We start from the raw sequence: 20,290 nt of genomic DNA on the forward strand, positions 1-20,290 counted from the left end.
GCGTCTGCCCCAACTGACGGCGGCCGATTGGGCGCCGAAGTCTCGGCGGTCCGGGATGGGCATGCAAACTATCGTGTTTTTTTGCTGCTTTGCGGTGGCACTCTGGTTGTGCCGCGCCAGACCGCAACACTAACACATGGGAAAGCAGGTCTATGGCGGAGCTGATGTTGTGCAAATAAAAGGGAGGTCTCGCCAGCCTGAGCTGTTTAATTCTGTTTCTAGCGGTTTAGCCTGAGCTGTACCTAGATCCGACTCACTGCAGCTATGAAGTTCTCCAAGTCGACTGCGACTTTACTGTCGCTGGTCACTAGCACCGCGGCAACGAACACGACATGTCGGCCCAAGATTGACTCGGAAAAACTCCAAGCTGGTCTCACCACTGAGAAGTAAGAACCAATTATCCCTCTCAACAGTCTTGAGGGGTCAATTGGCGCAATTGGCTGACAAGTATTGCGAAACAGCTTGATGGCCAACCTGGAAGCTCTCAACGAAATCGCCTTCGCCAACGGCGGAAACCGCGCCTTCGGTCTCCCAGGTTATGCCGCATCGGTCGACTACGTTTGGGATCGCATCTCCGCAATCCCAGCCACGAAGGCATGGAAACAAGACTTTCCTGCCACCTTTGGTCAGGTCACCTCGATCGACTTCAACATTGATGGCGAGTCGATTTACGTCTTTGGCTTGACATACTCTCCCTCCACGAGCGCAGAAGGTATCACGGCAGAAATTGTACTCGGTCCCGATGGCGCCGCCGCCTGCGATGCTGCCAACTACGAGGGTTTAAATGTCCAGGACAAGATCGTACTCGTGCAGAGATTCAGATGCCCTACTGGTGGCACTCTTGCCGGAAGAGTCCGCCCTGCTGCTGCCGCTGGCGCCGCTGCTGTCATTGTCTATCACGACATTACCACCAATGCGACGGCTGGATCCCTCAGTGCTCCCGATCCCGAGGGCTTTGTGCCGGCCGGTTTCATCAATCTCGCGGACGGATTGAAGATCAAGGAGCGCCTGGATGCTGGTGAAACTGTTGAGGCACACTTCCAGCAGACTCAAATCGTTGAGGAGCGTATCACCCAGAACGTCTTCGTTGAGACCGAAGAAGGTGACCCTCACAACGTCATCATGGTAAGTATGAGGCTAAGTAATGTGTACTATTCGAAGCTAAGACGTCTCATAGCTTGGGGCTCACTTGGACAGTGTCCAAGCCGGACCAGGCATCAACGACGACGGTACGTCATCTTCACATAAAAGTAACAAAAAGCGCAATGTCTGACATCTTCACAGGCTCTGGTACCAGCTTGCTTCTCGAGCTCTTCCTGGCCATGACGCAGTACCGAACGAAGAACAAGGTCCGCTTCGCCTGGTGGGGTGCTGAGGAAAACGGCCTCCTGGGATCTAAGTTTTACTGCTCCAACCTGCCCGCGTCCGACGTCGATGACCTTCTTGTTTACCTCAACTTCGACATGGTGGCCAAGGGCTTCTTCGGTGTGGCCGATACTGATGGAAGCACCCACGGAAGCGCCGGTCCCGCCGGATCAGATGTTGTCGAGCACATCTACGAGGCGTACTACCAGAGTCAGGGTTTCGAGGTCACACCAGCCGTCCTGACCAACGGAAGTGATTATGCCTCTTTCTGGCAGATTCTCGGCAAGCCGTTTGGATTCCTGCACACAGGTACCGCAGTCGCTCAGGACCCATGCTATCACCAGGCGTGTGACACGATTGAGAACCCTGACCCCAACACCATTACTGTCAATGCCAGGGTGAGTTCCTCCGTCTATTTGTCGCTCTCCTATTTCCGTAGATAGGTGCAGCAATTTGGAATAAGGTCAGATTGCTAAAAATTACTACAGGCTGCTGCTCACATGCTTACGGTTTTGTCATTGAACGGAACATCACTTATCCCCAAGACCCCGGTCAACGCAACAATGCTCACTCATCTGCAATCGAGAAGCCTTGAGCCCGATATGATCCAGATCGAAGAGTTGGAGGCTCTGGGGGAGAGGCATCTTGGATGTGGACATGATGTTTAAGTCAACCATATTGATGTATATGTACTTACCTTGCAATCAATAAATTCGAGGCTGCAAGGTTTTCATGTACATTAGCCACTCAGATTCCAGCTGGCCAAATTTTCTCAATGAAAACTTTTGTTGATACCGAACGGTCGTTGGAGTGCTCAGAAAAAAGCATATTCCCCTTCGCAGCAACGGTAAATTTGTTGCATTGCAGAGGTTACTTATCTTACTGAAATGTGGCTTGAACATTTGAACACAGATTCTGTCAGAACAGCTTAGAGTGTGAAGCAGATGTATTGGTTAACTCTCTAGTCTGGTATCAGAACACTTATGGCTAGCTTGCGAACGAAACTCCACTCAGAATCCATAGTTCGCATAAGCCGCCGGCCTGTTCTTCTTGAGTTAGAAAACCTTCAATACCGACCAAGTGACATCACTGTGGTAAGCTGTCCAAAATTTCTCCACTTGTGCAACATTGACCAAAGTGCAAGCCGGGCCATGATATAGATGGTGACGTCACCATCAAGTCTAGGACTTTACTCATTATATCTCATTCCACGCGCTTGTCCGTCTCTTGCGCTGAATTGTCTTGAGTACCTCCTTACTCATAAGGTAGGTACCCTATGCTGAGTGATAAGTACGCAACTATCTCCACGCAGGTAACGCCACTCCGCCGTGGGACTTTTGACGCTCGTCTTATGCAATGCGCCGGGCGTAATCGACCCAAATCTGAAATTTGGCTCGGGCATCATACAAAAATGGTGATCATGCACCCGCGCGTGTTTGGCGGACTTCTGATCTAAATATTGTCCAAGATTTCAACACGGCTTTGTAAAGTGCTGAGTAAACCTCGCCTATCCAATTATCTACGCAGCTTAAAGGATACGAGCTGCCCCTTCTGATTGGCTCGGTCCTCTGTGGTCCAATGGAAACCTTCCTTGGCACTAGAGTTGACAGGGGGCTCAGAGACCGCAGCGCAGGGCCAAGAGACGGTCATACTTGATGCCGCCGGGGATTTCCGTCAGCCCTGGAGGGACTTTGCACCTGACATCTAGGCATCCCTTTTCTAGGGTCAAGCATCATTGTGCAAATCCGCTTTCGAGCAATTTTCAGTCAGCTTGCATGACTAGAAGGTCGAGGCCGCCCGTCCGAGAAAACATAGCGTCAGCCGTTGAATGGAAGTTGACCTCTATGTCCAGCGTACTTCTCATAAATACGAGGCTCTCGCCGTAAGCTACGATATTGGAACGACACATCGAAGGCTAGAGGTCAATAGCCTCATCCAATCATGAACAATCTGTCGTTTACCCAAGCCATGCCACGGGGGCATCAAGCTTCAGCTTACGTCGAAGGAGCTCGACAAAGCCGCATCCTCCCGCTGCTCCCGCACCCTAGCACCATTCGACCTACCAATCAAGACCCGGAACTCTCAGTCAACGGCACCGGCGAAGCTTCCCATCCCAGAAGAAAACGTGCTAGTCGTCCCAAGGTGCGATCAGGCTGCATCACCTGCAAGATCCGGCGGGTCAAGTGTGATGAACGCAAACCCACGTGTTTCCGATGTGAGAAAGCTGACGTGGAGTGCGACGGATACACGAAAGAGGACGCGCATTTCAAGAGGAGCGCCGAGCAGCAAAGGCTGGCCGTCGCAGCCCAGGAAGCACAAGCCAGCCGGCAGCTTCTTCCGCGGCCGAACGAGTCGGGTCCGGTCGCCTCCGGTCAAGAAATAGCGGTGCGGGTTCCCGTACCACCACCGCTTTGCCCCTCGACTTTGCGGCTTAACCAGGAAGATGTTCAATATTACGATCTCTTCCGACACCGGCTTGTGCGTGACCTTTGGGGGTCTGGCCATTCTGATGCTTGGTCTAGAATCGTCTTACAGGAGAGCTCTCAAGACCCATGCGTTCAAGAGTCTCTCTTGGCTATCGGTGCTATATCTCAGGCCCAGATGCTTGAAGAGATGTCAAAGGACCAGCTGGATGCCATGCCGTCGACACTCCGTCCCTGGGGTACCAAGATGACGCCATCTGGTGGACTTCTCAACCACCATCATAGATCGGCTTTACTTCACCACGTCAAGGCTGTTTCAATATACAGACAACGAATCCAGGATCCATCCTCAACATCACCACGATCAGTCATAATCATGACTCTATTGCTTGTGGGGTTCGAGTTCATCCAAGGCAACATGAACAACGTCGATACTCTGACTAGCACCGGGATGCGTCTTCTTGAGAACAGAATCTCGCTCACACAGCGTCCACCACGTCATGCACCTGAAAATGGAAATAACTCGACACAGCCTTCACAGTCCGTGGCTACTCAACTACGAAGAGGCATGCGGAACGATGAGATGGAAGATATTGAGCACCTCTTGCCATGCCTCGCCCTCATGAGTGGCTTCACCCACTTTTTTAACTCGCATCGCACTGCAATGCCGATGATGAACGGCACTCCGATTCTCGAGCTACCTGAGCCAGGCGTTACAGTAGTTGCCAAGCTCGAAGTCTTCTGGGGTCAATTCTTTACGCGCGCCGTCGTGCACATTATGCGCTCGCTACACGACCAGCTTCGATACAAGCAGCGCAACATTACACAGGCCGCACTGGAACAAGCTACATTCCTGTCATACATACGAATGTGGGACTCCGTCCTGGAAGTATACCTCAAAGACCCTTCTCTTGAGGATGACGCAAGACGAGCTCTGCGAAAGATACAAATCCATCGGCTCTTGATCCACATCGTCATCAGCTGCGGTCTCGACCGGACTGATATGTGCTACGACGCATTCGAGGCTGACTTTAGGGACCTCTTGAACAGGATCGTGACGTACATGCGTGACCCGGGACCGATCTTAAAGGTCGGCTTTACCTTCGCAGAAGGCCTCACAACTCCGCTCGCCACCATCGTCGCCAAGTGCCGCAATCACGAGCTGAGGATGCAAGCTGTTCACCTCCTCAATACCATGGCATGGAGGGAAAGTGCCTGGGATGGGAAGGCGCTCGTCATTGGCAAGTCTGGCGTAGTGATGTTGGAGGAAAGAGGGATGGATGCAAATGGGTTCATACCGTCTGGGTCGAGGTGGGTTTGGATGTCAGGTAAATGGGATCTCGAGAAGCGTGAGCTTGTCGCCACGTACTTGAGACTGATGCCGAATGAGGACGGCTCGCCGGTCCATGCCCACTTGGAGCTTGACATGGATAACTTGCTGGATACGTGTAGCATGGTGGGATGTCATGGACGTCATGATCCTTTCGAGTGCTATCAAGAGTGACAGATGAGCTTCCGCTTCTAGGTTGTCCTCAGAAATCCTCCCGATGGTAGATGCATTCTGATATGCATATCAGATATTGAAAGGAATAATGTTTATCCTAGAACCAGACGGGCTAAGCCTTGTCATCCATTTACATGTGTTTTATCGGCTGAGAAGGCACACCACCTTGTTCCATCGAGATGGATTCGAGTCTCCTTCCAATCCGATCATGGGCTGACGGTAACCGCTCAAAACATATGGAGTACACGTATTGCTATGGCCTTCCTGTATAGGAATGGTGTCCCAAGCGACCGTTGAGCACGCCATGACCAGCTGCCACTTTGTCTTGGCAACTTGGCGAATGCTTAAACGTGCAGAAGTGAGGGGGCCAAGCCGAGAGGCTCTCAAAGAAGAGCGACTGCATCTCGCGCATGCAGTCTGTAAAGTCGATGTAGGAAGAGAACTATGTGCACGCGCAATGAGTTACACGGATGTTGTCATCGATGAATTGAAGCATTGACTGCTTAGACAAGTTTCCAGAGCTTTTGAGAACTACATGTATCACACACCACCACCCCATGGGAAGGGAACAACTGTAGTTGTTGTAAACGTTGCCCAACGGAGCCCATCCTATAGACAGCAGGCGGAGTGAGCGGTTCCGCCATAGCGCGCCTTCGAGCCGACGAAGTAAGCAGGCGTGTTCATCTCAGGAAGGTGTTGAAACACCCAGAGAGCCTCGGTTCCGCCCCATTTGTTGTCTCGACCCATCTCACTAATTCCAATTGGTAATGGCTAGTTAGGACTTTTGTCATCTCGCAGGCACTGCAGCCCGAGAGATAAGTAATTTGCCTTGTCGTTCAAATCCAAAAACTTCGCATCCTTTCCGCTGTGGACATGGTACAAGCCTTCTCCACGCCGATGGTCGGCATTGAGATGCAATTACGGATACAGAACTGCGTGATGGGATGATTACTCGTGCCACAGAATGTTCAGTGCACTGGGGTTCCCCCAAGTCTCCATTGTAACATCAGAGACCGAACTACCGCAGGGTTCAGTCTAGACCCGGTACATAGCATCGGAATAGGAAGGTCGTCGCAGAACGCGTCAAGTAGATTGCCAACGGCGGTGCTTTTTCTGCGCGCCCAGCCGCCACAAAATGCCGGGTGCCGTGCAACGAGAAATCACCCAACACTTTGTAACCTTCGAAACGATGGTCGATACGGGTGAAGAGAGAAAGAGCTCTGAACGTCGGGTGTCGAGTCTTCCAAAAGTAACAAAAGATCGCGATCCCCGAATAGGAATGTAAATACTAAGGTCCTAATTGGTCTCTTAAATCCGCTTCTTTTACCCCGCAGAGAGTGCCATCCACGGGATATCGATCGACCACATAAGCTTCCCGCCTCCAGCCCTGTCTCAACCCCTGGTGCAATATCTCTATCAAGGCACATATCCGTCGACTTTTCCGTGAGGAATACGAACAGACACAGGCCAGGATTGGTCGGCCAAGTGGATGAGCCGCTTTTGCCCCTGCCACACGCGGGTACTCAGGATTTCGCATACCATGCGGTTCATTTTCAGCAGGACTGCCACGTACTGACCTCATAGTTATCGTCGAAGCGTTTGCCAAAGTGCCAATAAGCGTCGGGGAGCCTTCCACCACACTCACTAAGAGTGTACCTCCTTCCCAAGCTGGCAAGAGGCTCGCCTACCATTGCCATGAGTATATTGAGTCTCCAAGACTGACTGGTTCCAGATGCCTATCTCACCTTAGTCTCGAGCAAAGACAAGGGGCTGCTTACCCGCCGGCGTTCGCCGCCTCCCCGAGTCTCCCGGTCGGATTGAGACTGTATGTAGGTATTATGCTACTTCGATTAGATACCGAGACTAGGAAAAGCTAGTTGCCGCTATGGTTGTTTGATTCAAGCTTGAATTCACGTCCCTAGCGCGGTCTCTGGCGACATGAGTTGTGGAGTGAGCTCCGGATGCGGCGACATGCCAAGAGCTTTAATGGAACGTCCTTCCCCAGATTGCTTCGCATCCAGACAACACTTCGACCGTTTCTCTTCACCTACCGACCCAGCTCAAGCATGGGGACATGCGGCAAGGTCGATCGAGTTGCCATCTTGGCCATCTTGGCTTTCTTGGCATCCCACATCGTCGCTGGGTCCTGCAAATTCGCCCTCGTTCCTTCCTTTGGCTTCCTATCCTCGCCAACCTCCGGTGACCTCGCTGCGTTAGACTCGCTTAGCCCCTCATATCGACGAAAGAGAATGTAGCCACCTTCTTTATCACATTCCCGATCTGTCGCTCTTCCCGGCTTGGCAGACGCCGGAAAGCGCCTGTCAATGATGATGAAGACTATTGGAGTCGGAATCTGGAAGCAAAGCTTATCAGCAAGCAATGGTTGAGTGAAGTATGACACTTGCCTAGCAGTTGGATATGGCTTCATTCGAGTATATATACTCCACGTGAGAACCTTGATGGCCAACTTCCTGCTCCTCATCCCTCACCAGCATCGGCAAGATCAACCCAGCATTACCTTCCTCGCCTTCTTTGTCCAACCTTCACCATGAAGTTCCTCACCGGCCTCTCCTGCTTCGCCGCTGTTGCCAGCGCCGTTGTCGTCGACCTCAACAAGCGCGACAGCCCCCTCGATGTCAAGATCGAGTCCACTGGCAACACCGCCATCAAGGCGAGCATCACCAACACCGGTGCCTCTGACCTCAAGGTCCTGAAGGCTGGTTCCATCCTCGACAAACTCGCTGTCGAGAAGGCTGAGGTCTTTGCTGGCTGTAAGTGCCTTCTTATGAGTATTACCATGATCCAATCTTGGCCACTAACGAATCTCCTCAATAGCCGACAAGGTCGAGTTCGACGGTATCCGCCTTCGCCTCGGCACCAACGGCCTTCCCGAGGATGCCTTCCAGGTCATCTCCGCCGGCGAGACCGTCTCTGTTGAGTGGAACTACGGTGAAGTCCACGACCTCAGCGTCGGTGGCAAGGTCGATGTTGCCGCCAAGGGCGCGCTCTCCATCGCCGAGGTCGGCAGCAACGACATCACCAGCACCGCCTCCTTCAGCTCAAACGTCTTGAGCGTCGAGGTTGACGGCGCCGCCGCCTCCAAGGTCCGCCGCGACTTCCGCGAGAACGTCAAGCGCACCGTCGTCCAGTCCGACTGCACCGGCACCCTGCGCACCGCTACCACCACCGCTCTCTCCAACTGCCGTGCCCTCGCTGCCGCCGCTTCCTCCGCCGCCTCTACTGGCGCCGCTGCCAAGATGGTCGAGTACTTCAAGTCCTCTTCCACCGCTACCCGTACCACCGTCGCTGGCGTCTTTGCCAAGGTCGCCACCGAGTGCGGCAGCACCACCTCTGGTGTCTCCAAGCAGTACTGCACCGATATCTACCCTGCTTGCTCTTCCGGTGTCATCGCTTACACTCTTCCCTCTGCTTCTTACATGGTCAACTGTAAGTACCGCTGTCCTGACGATGAGACATGACATGTCGTTTTTGATAACTCATCTGACAAAACTCCTCGTGCCACAGGCCCCTACTTCTTCAACAGCCTTACTGCTCTCTCCAGCACCTGCCACGCTCAGGACCGCGCCACCACTGCCGTAAGTTTTACTCTGGGGGAGAAGTCACCAGTTTCTTCAATGCTGACTCGATCTCTCTAAGCTTCACGAGGTCACCCACTTGACCCAGATCAAGGGTACCACCGACCAGAGCTCCTGCTACGGCTACAGCTGTGTCCAGAGCTTGACCGCTGCCCAGAACCTCAACCACGCCGACACCTACGCCCGTAAGCCTCTTCGGACCTCTGCTTTCGCTTTGCAAGTGCTTTTTCTGACCACTCTCATTTCACAGTTTTCGCCAACGCCATCTACGTCGGCTGCTAAGCGTTCCGCGTCAAGATGGAACAAGTCTTTGGGGGGCGGGGTAGGGACTCGGTCATGTCGACTTTCGGGATCAGATAATAGCTGCGCCGGAGCATGTTGGATGGCAGAATACCTAAGTTGTTTGTGATCTCGCTCCGAGGGTCACAACTTAACATTCTCATACATATTCATAACGTAGAAATGGTTGAGCAAGAGTGTTTGGAGTGTTCCCGCCGTGATCTGCGTACCAAACGACCCATATTATCCCGAACCTGGTGTGCCAAAAATGGCAAAAACGAAATCTCAACGAGCTAATGGACTCTAACCATCTTAACTCCCCGAGGTGGGCTCGAACCACCAACCTCCAGATTAACAGTCTGACGCGCTAGCCAATTGTGCCATCGGGGATATTGAGATGCTCCTCGATGATGTCGGCGGCCTTGCGGTTTGATTATGATTCTAAGCCTCGAGTGGTGGGTTGCGTGTGGGACATTTTTGCCCTACGAGCAGAAGCGAGCGTCTTTCGACCCAATGACAGCGACACAGGAGCACCGCGTCCCACACTTGGCAGCACCTGCAGAACGTCGCGGCCCACACCTCGGTCGATTTACTGCAATGTCTTGACTAAGAGTTGATTTAGTATGGGGCCCGCGGAAGTTATGAGTTTGTAATTTAAAAGATGATAGTGTAGTTGATCAGCGTTTATGTCACTGAAAAGTTACTAAGTGAGCGCAGTACGCATTCAAGAGTGAATCCCAGCGTTGGGTTGAGTCAGCACAGAAGGGCCGTCCCGTGCGCCGCAGCTATTTCCGTGCAATTTCCAATGGCTCGGACACTGCACTTTGTCGAATTTACTAAGCTCATGACGTTCCGTTGGCATGAGATGCCCTGCGAGACGTGCTGACAAATGACGAAATCACGGTAGCTGCTCGTCTTGGAATAATGTCATGAACCATGTTACTAATCTCCATGATCACTTGGTGAGCCCCTCGGATTATCCGTCGATTCCCGGTATTAAAAGAGAAGTGAGTCCTGTAACTCGTATTACCTGTCCAGATCTTGGCAAGCAGGAAAGACCTCGGGCACAATTCTGAAAGAACGAGGCCAGACTACGCCTAGGTTTATCTCACTTTCGCTTTGGCATTCCAATAACGATAAACAAAACCAACCCTGACCATGACTGAATCTCATAATATCCTTATCACGGGTGCGTCAGGTTACCTCGGGGGGACTTTACTTGCTCGTTGGGCAAGCGCCAGCCTCACGGGCTACGATAAGCTGTTCGCACTCATTCGAACAGATGCTCAACGGGAGCAAGTAAAGCAATATGGGGCCGAGCCTCTGACTTTTTCTCCTCGAGATGAGCAGGCAGTCCGAGATGCAGTGATACAGAATCGGATCACCATTGTCTTTTACTTGATTGATGCCTTCGAATCTGTGGGCCAAGAAAACTTCATCAAGGCTTTGAGCGACGTCAAGTCTCAGACGGGTCTAGACGTTCACTTGCTTCACGTGTGTACACCCCGTCAATGGCCATGCTCTCAATTCAGTAGAAACCGGCTAACACGGAGTTTTGCCTCTCTAGACATCGGGAGCCAAGATCTTTTCGGGTCTTGCAGGTGCCCCCACGGATAGTCCGCTCTTGGACACTGACCCTAGGCTATATGAAATCCAGAAAGCTCAAGAACCCCCCATTTCTTTCATGCGAAAGGTTAGTCAACAGTATGGCACTCGGTTATTGTCAAGCCGTGCTAATTGTACGATCTGCTCAAGCCTGTCGAGACGAATACTCGGGTTATTGACTTGGCACAAGCCAACGCTGTGAAGTCTTATATTTTTGCTCCCTGCATAGTCTGTAAGCCTTGCATCCCATCAAACCACCCTGTCAATCGTTTGCCCTCTGACTTCATGATACAGACGGAAGGGGAGAAGGATTTGGCAATCCTATTTCCATCCAAACCGTCGACATTGTCAAAGCCGCTAGTGCGGCTAGTCAGGTTCACTCAGTCACACCTGGTCGGCCAGTAGGTGATGGGTCTCTCCTCAAAAATGTTGACAAAAGCTTACTCCATCTAAAGACTTGGCCTGTCTGTCACGTCATTGATAACACGTCCCTTTACCTCCAAATTCTGCGCTCAATTTTGAACGGAGAAAACCCAGGATACGGGAAGAACGGCTACTATCTCGCAGCTTCCGGTAGTGTTGCCTGGGATGACCTGTATGAGGCGATGGCCAAGGCACTCAAGGCCCGGAACGTCATTACAGACGAACGTGTCGTTCCCGCGGACGAAACGGCGCTTGGCAAGATGGCTCAAGGGTTGGGCACGGAGAGCTCTCTCGTCCAAATGAGATTGGCTGGAAAGTGAGTAGATCCCAGGTTGGGTAACGTGCATGATCATGGACCAGCAGTGTATTCATCCGAGCTAACGTTGGTTGTTTGCACCTAGGTGTACCTTCACAGCCAAGCACGGTGCACAACTTGGATGGAAACCGCAATTTCCCCCGGAACATATTCTTGAAGCTGCTGATGATGAGGTCGAGCTAATTCTGCAGACGCTCCGTAGCGATGCAAGCTCTGGTGACAAGCCGTGGTATAAGAAACAGTAAGAGAGAGTATTGACCAATGTAGTTGAGACTGTTGCAACTTACAGGTTGCTCGATCAGTAGGAATAGCAAATTGATTTGAACTCAATGCACTGTGCCTCTCCCAGCGTGAAGTAAGGTAGGTCTGGCCCGCTTGAACTGTTCTTCCGCTGCTCGGAACTCGGACTGCGTAATTTTGTGCCGGGCTTCGGCAGGTAAAGATATATATATTCTCGTTAGGCATCCCCAGTGATGCAGGAATCAAGATTGTGAAATTCACGTTCAAATTGCATCCTATATACAGTCCATTTCTCGGTCTTCGGATCCTTCGATACGATGCGAAGCCTACCAAAATACCGCATTCACTTGGAATACCGGTAAAAGTCTAGTCAATGAACACCGACACAGTAAGCAGCTAGCGCCGGAACCCCACTGCCCGCCGTGGATCCTGTCCGGGCGGCCGATTTGTAATGGATGAGATCAGTCCGATGAACCCTTGCCAAGCTCCTTCTTCCTCTCATTCCCCTCATGCTTACTCTTACCCCTCTCACCTGAGTTAACTTACATAGAACCACTTATCCCCGAGCAAACCTTCCTCAAATCCCACTATCGGTCGCAGAGATCACAACGTTGAAGTCGCCATGCCAGAAAAGCTTATCTTGTTCGATATCCCCGATCGGAACGGGACCTGTTGGTCTTTGAATCCTTGGAAGAGTGGGTAACCTCACTCAATCAGGGTACACGCTGGACATTTTGACTGACGTAATTCTGCATACAGCTCGACTGACCCTCAACTACAAGGGCATTGACTACAAGACGGAATGGCTCGAGTATCCCGATATCGAGCCTAGGCTCAAGCCAACCGGCTTGGAAGGTGACCCGGACCAGATCAAGCCTTACACATGCCCCACTGTGCAATTCCCTGATGGCACATACATCATGAACAGCGCCAAGATCATCAAGCGCATTGAAGCAGACTACCCAGAGCCGCCGCTCTACATCGATTCGGAGGTCCTCCAGCCGATGTACGATCTGCTTAGCAAGACCTTTGGAGCTCTCGTTGCTGTCCTTTTACCTAATGTCCCTCGTAAAATGCTTGGCGAGTACAGCGCAGAGTACTTCCATCGAACTCGAGCGGAGATGTTTGGCGTTTCACTGGATGAGCTTGAGAAGACAAAGGGAGGGGATGAAGCCTGGGCGAATGCCAAAGAGCCACTAGAGGGCCTCGCGAATCTTCTGAATAAGACGGATGGCCCTTATTTCCTCGGTGACAAGGGTATGCATCCGTTCTCGATTATTGCGTCCTCGATTATTGCGTCAAACTTTTACCGATATGACCGCTAATCACGGACTTAGTGTCTTACACGGACTTCGTGTTCGTTGGATTCTTACACTTTGTCAAGCGAGCTGGCGAGGAACATTATCAACGTGTTGTGCAGCATTCTGAGTCTTTTGACAGGATTTACAAGGCTTGCGAGAAGTGGTTGGAGCGCAATGATCATTGATCGAGATCGAAGAAGTTTACTCGTGCAGTAATCACAGGGCTGAAGTTGAATATGACTTTGGACGATGTCATTTCTACCTAGAATCAATGAAATTTATCTATCGTACCGTTCTATATGCATATTGTGTTGCCGGAAACGAACATACAAACGAATGAGAAATGCATCAAGTGTGAGCTACTGAGGTATCTACTCTTGAGACTTCATCGTCTTTCCAGCATGATATTGGCTTCGTCAGGCCAGGTATAACTTTTGACGCGGCCAACATCTCGAACCAACCTCCCAGGGTGGATCCAAAGATACAACGCCATAATCGTGACCATGGGGACGGCATCAAAGAGGTAAAGAAAGATCTCATGGCTCATGAGGTACCCATTCTCGCCTTGGAAATACTCAATGCCCCTGAACAAACTTCTCAGTAACATGAGAGAGGCGATTCCATACGTCATCTGGTAGTACTTCCTCCACTCGATGCCCGCCTTTGTCGCATTTAGATCGGTTGCCTCGCGTCGAGCACAGGTGTGAGAGTGCCAGCAGGATAGCATGAAAAGGGTGATAACGCCGAGTTGGGCCGCAAGACCGGACATGATGAGGGTCTTGCCCATTCTGATGCCCTCCTCCGTACCAGAGGCCGGCATGACGGCGCCAAAAACTTGAGTGACAAAGCAACCAATGTCGATGAGAACGTAGAAGAAGGCCGTGAGGCGTGGGCTCACGAAAGCGTGGCGTCGGAGGTCGAGAGCGATCATGATGCGGCCGAGACTCATGTATATCGTCGCGGCGAAAAGCGGCGGAGATCCAAGAATTAAGAGGTTCTGTAGGATGAATGGCCCAGCTACAATGGGATTCTCATGAGCCTTTGCACGTCCGTAGTATCCAAATGCTTCTCCTGTTATGCTTGTGTCAGTCACAGCAGGTATGGGATAACATTTCATGGTATGCAGGAAGCCTACCGACGCCACCCAATATGAAAGGTATGAAGTGCCATGCTCTAAGCCAGAACATGTAGCCGATATGAGTAAGCGCACCGAGCGCGAAAATGACGAGAAACGCCCATCCTGCCCCTCCGTTGGGACGGTAATGATAGAATACAATTTGTGTTCCGTTGACAACGGGTCCGAAGGGACCAGGTCCGTCAAGCTCGTTCACCATTGTCTGGAAGCCTTTGATCGTGATGTTAACCTATGTGTAGAGAATCTTGGTCGTTGGACAGCGAGGGAATGGGGCAAATTGCCAAAATGAACACACAGTAAAAAAGACAGACTGATTCGAATACAATGCCACTGCTACGATTACATGCACACTATGGAAAAGCCTGATCGGGATTTTCATCTCTTATAATATTTACAAACCATAGCTCGAGAGTAGACGTGACGATTCAGGGGCGATCCACTGCGGCAGTGCGAAGTGCATACCAATACGATTTTTGAACGCGATTATTCGTATTAAATACGACAGCTAACCGCTAAGTGGGGTCCTTCGCCAGAAACAAGGACAACGGCACCAGAAGTTTTGCAATAGTTCTTCTTCAATAGAGCTGTTGGTCGAAGTTTCATTGGGGTTATTGATGTTTGTGCTTAACTTGTTAGCGAGATGAGACCAACGATCTGAAGTGAGCAACACCTTGCCTTGGGCCCTGCATGTGTCCACTCCCTATGTGGCCGCTATCATATTCACACTATCTGCGAGCAGTGATCCGATTCAACGAAGTCCTTGTTCTGAATCGCACGGGGAATTTGCATCTACCAGGCAACATGTGATTATCCGAATGCCCCTCGGTGTACAAAAACATTGGTAGTCGGCTCAGGCATCGTCATATGAAGCGGGCTGAGTTGATTAAAATTCTTTCTGAATCAAATAATCAAAGTCCTTGGCCAATGTTTAGGTTCGCTGAGAAATGCTCGGAAAGGAAAAACGTACTCCGCAGTCATGTTCTTGGCTTTGTTGTTGCATTCCTGGGGTCGAGCCTCAGCTGTTGGGGGGCTCCGTCTGAAACCAACGTCACAGATCTTCATTTGGCCGTGCACACATCAACCACGAACTCCTCAACTTAGCTGCAGCGGTTCATCACGAGACAGGTCTAACGTCAAGGAGCCGCCCACGATTTCGAATGTCATATCATCGACAAGGTAGTGCAAGCGTACTTTGCGATCTAAGCCGCGATGGCATCTCATGCGCCACTCAGATTCAAAGGGGTAAGGCCTGGTCAAGGGATCAAGCCGGGGACCACCCTTCGGATCCTTGGTGTAGGCGACTCCATCACAGTGGGGTTTCTCAGTGACATAGAGGGAGGCGATGGCAACGGCTACAGACTTAAACTCCGAGAAGATCTGTCAAGTGGGTCAGCTCTGTTCCACGAATCAAGGAATATCACACTGACGAATCCATAAGAGGATAGAGTCGTCTTTGCCGGAACGGAAACCATGCATGGAACGATGCGGGAAGGGTATTATGTACGTTGAATAATGTCACCCTCCAGAATACATGAGCTGACGAGGTGTCCGGATTGCTAGGCAGCGTGGAATGGCATGACTATCAAGTTCATGTCAGATAATATCGGGCCTTCCTTGGCTCAGAGACCTAATATCGTCCTGATCCATGCTGGAACCAACGACATGAACCCGAATCCGGACGTTGCAAGAGAAGGTAGCGAACCTCATGCCACAGCAGACCGTCTAGGCCACTTGATCGACCAGGTCGTGCAAGCCTGCCCAGATGCCACAGTCCTCGTCGCCAAGATCATTGGCTGCTACGACCCAGTCCAGATGAGCAACATCGCTCAGTTCAACGCGGTGATCCATGGCGTTGTTCAAGCCCGACAAAGCGCCGGCAAACACGTTCTTACTGTCGACTTCTCAAGTTTCCCAATGAATGCACTGAGAGATGGTATCCATCCGACCAACCAGGGCTACCGCTTATTCGGCGACTATTGGTACGACTTCATCACTCAGATTCCTAGCGACTGGATTAAGGAACCTGTTGGAGATGACCCGCGTCGATCTGGGGAGTTGCGCCGCGATGCACCCGTCAAAGGACGATCTACCAGCCTGTGTGATCGACTCTTCGGTCTCTTTTTCGGCAGGGAACCGGAAATGGTGTCGAAAGCTTGAAGGCCAGCAGTGGAGGTCGTCGGTACCTTGACCCAATGAAAGACTGGCCGGTCTCCAATTCCGGTAGCTCTCCCGGGCGAGCTTGTATGCAATATCTCAATGAATCCGCCGAGAGCTGGCCGAAAGGCTAGGAGCAGTGGTTCAGTTGGCAATGGGTTGAAGTGCAACATAGCGACAATATCTGCGTAGCACTAAGCTCTGCAAATTTCGTCCATGTAATTTGCGCATGTAAGAATCTAGACTGATCTAGCTGGAAATTCAAGATCGGAAGCTCTCCCGCGTCTGTAATGGAGGCCGTGTTCTCAGCCCGCTATGCGGGAGCCGAAGCAAAGTCTTTGTCCGGTGCTATGTCTCGCTAATCAACAGGTTTTCAGAGACGGTCAAGCGCGGCGCATATCGGTCTCACAAAGATGCGAGCTGCTGTACCCCAGGAGCTCAAAAACGTACGGGATTCGGCCGGTAAATGGGGCAGAAAGGATCGGGACCATCCAACCTGTAAGGTGAGAGCGTGTGAGCGAACCCTTGTCACCGCAGCGGAAGGTCAACACATCCATCCAATCCCCACGCGGGTCGGCGCCGGGGATAAGCGCCGGCATCTTCCCCCAGACTGGCAAAAGACGGTTACACCCTCAACGCCTTTAGGCTAAATTGCTATTGCCGGCTCTGATGATTTGATCGTGCTAGGAGCCTAGAGTTTGTCGTCTCATGGCCATTCTCACGCGGGGTATCGTGCAGGGTATCCAGGCTCGGCGTGTTGTCACATTCGACCGAGAGCTGTTTCATACGACAGGCAATCAAGCTCAATGAGAATATGGCTTTCTTTGCCGAGAGTTCTTGAATTTGCGTTGGTTTGCACTCCCACCGGTGGTAGCATGGGTTACCTGCGTGAAAAACCGCCATGAAGGAACGAGAAAGATCGTCGTATCAGATGCTGCAATGCTCACACCCTGCAGCTGTGCCTCCGGGTTCCCTCACAGAACAATAAAGAGGCGACAATCCCATCGAACCACGGATCCAGCTCCACCACTCCAATTGACTGCAACCTAAGACATTCACTTTTCCCAGCAATAACGTGGACCAAACGGCATCAACCATCCACTGCTCCAAGCCCCAAATCTTTGTGCCTTATCACAGGCAAGAAGGAAAGCATACCGGCGATCATGGGTGGCCACTCATCTGGCAATGCGGCTTACGATGCTGCTCTACAAAGGCGTCAGGCATTGATGGGAGCTAGTGGTGCAAGGGCTCTTGTCAAGAATTGGAAAGTTGCCCGCATCGCCGCCTTCGCCTGCATTGGCGGTGTCTTGTACGGCTATAACCAGGTGAGGAATACTCTGTCAATTGGATTTTGGAATCACAGAAAAGTGGTAAACATGAGTTACTTACCCACGACTAGGGCATGTTCTCCGGTATTCTTGCTATGCCGTCATTCGACAAGCGTGAGATCCCCCTACCCTTTCCTCCTAGATGTAATCGCAATCATTGAGGATTTAATCCAGCTTACGCATGCATTCCGCTTAGATATGGACGGATACACCAAAAATCCAACCCAAAAAGGCTGGCTGACATCAATCCTCGAGCTTGGTGCCTGGGTCGGTGCCATCTTATCAGGCTTCATCGCTGAGGTTTGCTCCCGTAAATACGGTGTGCTCATTGCGACTGGTGTTTTCATGCTGGGTGTTATCGTCCAAATCTCTTCTATTTCTGGTGGCCATGAAGCAATTCTTGGAGGGAGATTCATCACGTAAGCTATCATCTGCCAGTCTTTCTCGTAGCCGGCCGAGCGACACTGACGTGAAGAACAGTGGTATGGGTGTGGGAAGTCTTTCCATGATCGTCCCACTTTACAATTCAGAGTGTGCACCGCCGTAAGTGAAACGAACTAGCGACATTGTTTCTCCTCTGACGTTGGTCACCGAACAGTGAGGTTCGAGGTGCTCTTGTAGCTCTACAGCAGCTAGCCATCACTTTTGGCATCATGATCAGCTTTTGGATTGTAAGCCTCCTGCCCTTTCAAACTCATCATCTCCGTCAAGATATCTGACCATTAGCAGGACTAGTATGCCCCTCACTTACAATGACGTTTTATGTCAATTTTACGAACGATCTGACCGACATGACCTTTCACAGCGGCTGCAACTACATTGGCGGCACCACCGAAGACACACAGTCAGATGCCGCGTGGCTTGTTCCGATCTGCCTGCAGTTAGGCCCCGCTATCATCCTCTTTGTGGGAATGATCTGGATGCCATTCTCCCCGCGTTGGCTCATTCATCACGGTCGGGAGCAGGAAGCCAGGAAGATCCTCGCTGATCTCCGAGACCTCCCTGAGAACCACGAGCTCATCGAGTTAGAGTTCCTCGAGATCAAAGCTCAGTCGCTATTCGAGAAACGAAGCACAGCCGAGCTCTTCCCCCATCTGAAAGAGCAGACTGCTTGGAACATCTTCAAGTTGCAGTTCGTCGCCATCAAGGCTCTCTTCCAGACGAAGGCCATGTTCAAGCGAGTCATCGTCGCGACTGTGACTATGGTGAGTCCGACCACATGCAGAGTCATCGCTTTACACCAGGTGGTGAAGTACCGATTGTTAACAAATTCCAGTTCTTCCAACAATGGACAGGTATCAACGCTGTAAGTTCCACTAATGAGATTTGATCGTAGATAAGACGATTTTAGTTGACGAAACGTCCAGGTCCTCTACTATGCTCCTCAGATCTTTAGCCAACTTGGCCTGAGTCAAACAACCACCAGCTTGCTCGCCACCGGTGTCGTTGGTGTGGTTATGTTCATTGCAACCATTCCTGCCGTGCTATGGATTGACCGTGTCGGCCGGAAACCGGTTCTCAGCATTGGTGCAATCGGCATGGGAACCTGCCATCTCATCATTGCTGTCATTCTTGCCAAGAACATCGATAGATTTGATCAACAACCAGCTGCTGGGTACGTTGTCTACCATCAGTTGATATTAGGTTGATAAGTGTACTGACTACCGCATTCTAGTTGGGCCGCGGTGTGTATGGTTTGGCTGTTTGTGGTCCACTTTGGATGTGAGCCGTCCTACACCTTCTGCTGGAAGAGGATACTAATGGACAAATTCTAGACTCTTGGGGTCCTTGTGCATGGATCATCATCGCTGAAGTGTGGCCTCTGAGCACTCGGCCATATGGCGTATCTCTCGGAGCTTCCAGCAACTGGATGTGAGTTTGAAATCACGAGCCAGGGCAGGCAAACCCACCAGCCGCTGACAAAATCTAGGAACAACTTCATTGTTGGACAAGTCACCCCAGATATGCTGACAAGCATCAATTATGGCACATACATCTTGTTCGGCCTATTGACCTACCTTGGCGCCGCATTCATCTGGTTCATAGCCCCGGAGACGAAGCGTCTTTCTTTGGAAGAAATGGTATGTCTACATCACAAGCCATCGTGCTCTTTTCGCCTCGAAATTACCAATCTCTTGGACAGTCATCGACATTAGCTGACCTTGATCGTAGGACCTTGTGTTTGGCTCTGAAGGCACCGCCGCTGCTGATTTTGAGAGGATGGAAGAGATCAACAACGAAATCGGCTTGAGTGCAGTGCTGAACCGCGCCTCGCCTGGTGGAGGATTCTCGAAGTCGGATGACTTGGAGAAAAAGGAACTGAACGCTGCTTCGGCCGAGCATCATTGAAAGAATCATGAGCTACCTGGCTGAGGCACTATATATGCACCCAGGTCTACCAACGAAATTAGGAAATTTGGTCTACTCCGATGCGGCCCCATTGTTTCACGCGATTTCAGGTTTGGTGTAGTCTTGGAAGGACGGGAACTGATTGCAGAGTAAAGCCAATCATCCTATGCGGAACTTTCCCACAGATTAAGCAAATCTACATCAATTGCATTCCATAGACCCTCTCGAAAAGAACCCCGCATGACATGCTGTGAATCGGACATACATGTCAG

The 20,290-nt window shown here is 51.3% G+C and overlaps 8 protein-coding genes across 8 annotated transcripts; 7 read left to right on the forward strand and 1 right to left on the reverse strand.

The window, feature by feature from the left end:
• Positions 1-264: 264 nt before the first annotated feature.
• On the forward strand, positions 265-2,033 carry HER10_EVM0001828 (peptidase family M28; the record flags this gene model as incomplete). The annotated part of the gene is made up of 5 exons (XM_035471563.1): positions 265-386; positions 462-1,125; positions 1,178-1,229; positions 1,285-1,763; positions 1,854-2,033. The coding sequence occupies 5 exons, from the start codon at positions 265-267 to the stop codon at positions 2,031-2,033; spliced, it is 1,497 nt and encodes a 498-aa protein (XP_035330452.1).
• A 2,173-nt stretch (positions 2,034-4,206) lies between these two features.
• HER10_EVM0006232 (uncharacterized protein) lies at positions 4,207-5,292 on the forward strand (the record flags this gene model as incomplete). The annotated part of the gene is made up of 1 exon (XM_035475824.1): positions 4,207-5,292. One exon carries the CDS (start codon positions 4,207-4,209, stop codon positions 5,290-5,292), a length of 1,086 nt encoding a protein of 361 aa, XP_035330718.1.
• A 2,277-nt stretch (positions 5,293-7,569) lies between these two features.
• HER10_EVM0004865 (metalloproteinase) lies at positions 7,570-9,170 on the forward strand (the record flags this gene model as incomplete). The annotated part of the gene is made up of 5 exons (XM_035474494.1): positions 7,570-8,063; positions 8,128-8,739; positions 8,818-8,888; positions 8,950-9,073; positions 9,139-9,170. The coding sequence occupies exons 1-5, from the start codon at positions 7,841-7,843 to the stop codon at positions 9,168-9,170; spliced, it is 1,062 nt and encodes a 353-aa protein (XP_035330626.1). The 5' UTR covers positions 7,570-7,840.
• A 1,155-nt stretch (positions 9,171-10,325) lies between these two features.
• Positions 10,326-11,756, forward strand: HER10_EVM0004038 (uncharacterized protein; the record flags this gene model as incomplete). Its single annotated transcript, XM_035473697.1, has 6 exons — positions 10,326-10,661; positions 10,735-10,860; positions 10,923-11,004; positions 11,067-11,173; positions 11,228-11,511; positions 11,597-11,756. The coding sequence occupies 6 exons, from the start codon at positions 10,326-10,328 to the stop codon at positions 11,754-11,756; spliced, it is 1,095 nt and encodes a 364-aa protein (XP_035330585.1).
• Positions 11,757-12,304: 548 nt separating this feature from the next.
• HER10_EVM0004719 (uncharacterized protein) lies at positions 12,305-13,279 on the forward strand. The gene is made up of 3 exons (XM_035474353.1): positions 12,305-12,446; positions 12,511-13,008; positions 13,089-13,279. The coding sequence occupies exons 1-3, from the start codon at positions 12,374-12,376 to the stop codon at positions 13,235-13,237; spliced, it is 720 nt and encodes a 239-aa protein (XP_035330617.1). The 5' UTR covers positions 12,305-12,373; the 3' UTR covers positions 13,238-13,279.
• Positions 13,280-13,437: 158 nt separating this feature from the next.
• On the reverse strand, positions 13,438-14,386 carry HER10_EVM0009579 (RTM1; the record flags this gene model as incomplete). The annotated part of the gene is made up of 2 exons (XM_035479064.1): positions 13,438-14,123; positions 14,188-14,386. 2 exons carry the CDS (start codon positions 14,384-14,386, stop codon positions 13,438-13,440), a joined length of 885 nt encoding a protein of 294 aa, XP_035330902.1.
• A 1,010-nt stretch (positions 14,387-15,396) lies between these two features.
• HER10_EVM0005431 (GDSL-like Lipase/Acylhydrolase) lies at positions 15,397-16,344 on the forward strand (the record flags this gene model as incomplete). The annotated part of the gene is made up of 3 exons (XM_035475049.1): positions 15,397-15,571; positions 15,626-15,687; positions 15,748-16,344. 3 exons carry the CDS (start codon positions 15,397-15,399, stop codon positions 16,342-16,344), a joined length of 834 nt encoding a protein of 277 aa, XP_035330669.1.
• A 1,160-nt stretch (positions 16,345-17,504) lies between these two features.
• On the forward strand, positions 17,505-20,018 carry HER10_EVM0011803 (uncharacterized protein; the record flags this gene model as incomplete). Its single annotated transcript, XM_035481222.1, has 10 exons — positions 17,505-17,745; positions 17,866-18,088; positions 18,150-18,212; positions 18,268-18,374; positions 18,405-18,913; positions 19,037-19,284; positions 19,345-19,391; positions 19,445-19,541; positions 19,600-19,750; positions 19,842-20,018. The coding sequence occupies 10 exons, from the start codon at positions 17,505-17,507 to the stop codon at positions 20,016-20,018; spliced, it is 1,863 nt and encodes a 620-aa protein (XP_035331020.1).
• Positions 20,019-20,290: the final 272 nt, after the last annotated feature.

The sequence above is a fragment of the Colletotrichum scovillei genome (genome assembly GCF_011075155.1).
Source record: "Colletotrichum scovillei strain TJNH1 chromosome Unknown Contig00008, whole genome shotgun sequence".
Taxonomy (NCBI): Eukaryota; Fungi; Ascomycota; class Sordariomycetes; order Glomerellales; family Glomerellaceae; genus Colletotrichum; species Colletotrichum scovillei.

Coding starts and splice junctions, on each gene's coding strand:
- HER10_EVM0004719 (XM_035474353.1), top strand. CDS start 12,374: ATGCCAGAAAAGCTTATCTTGTTCGATATCCCCGATCGGAACGGGACC. Junction 12,447..12,510: donor GTCTTTGAATCCTTGGAAGA/GTGGGTAACCTC, acceptor TTCTGCATACAG/CTCGACTGACCCTCAACTAC. Junction 13,009..13,088: donor TTATTTCCTCGGTGACAAGG/GTATGCATCCGT, acceptor TCACGGACTTAG/TGTCTTACACGGACTTCGTG.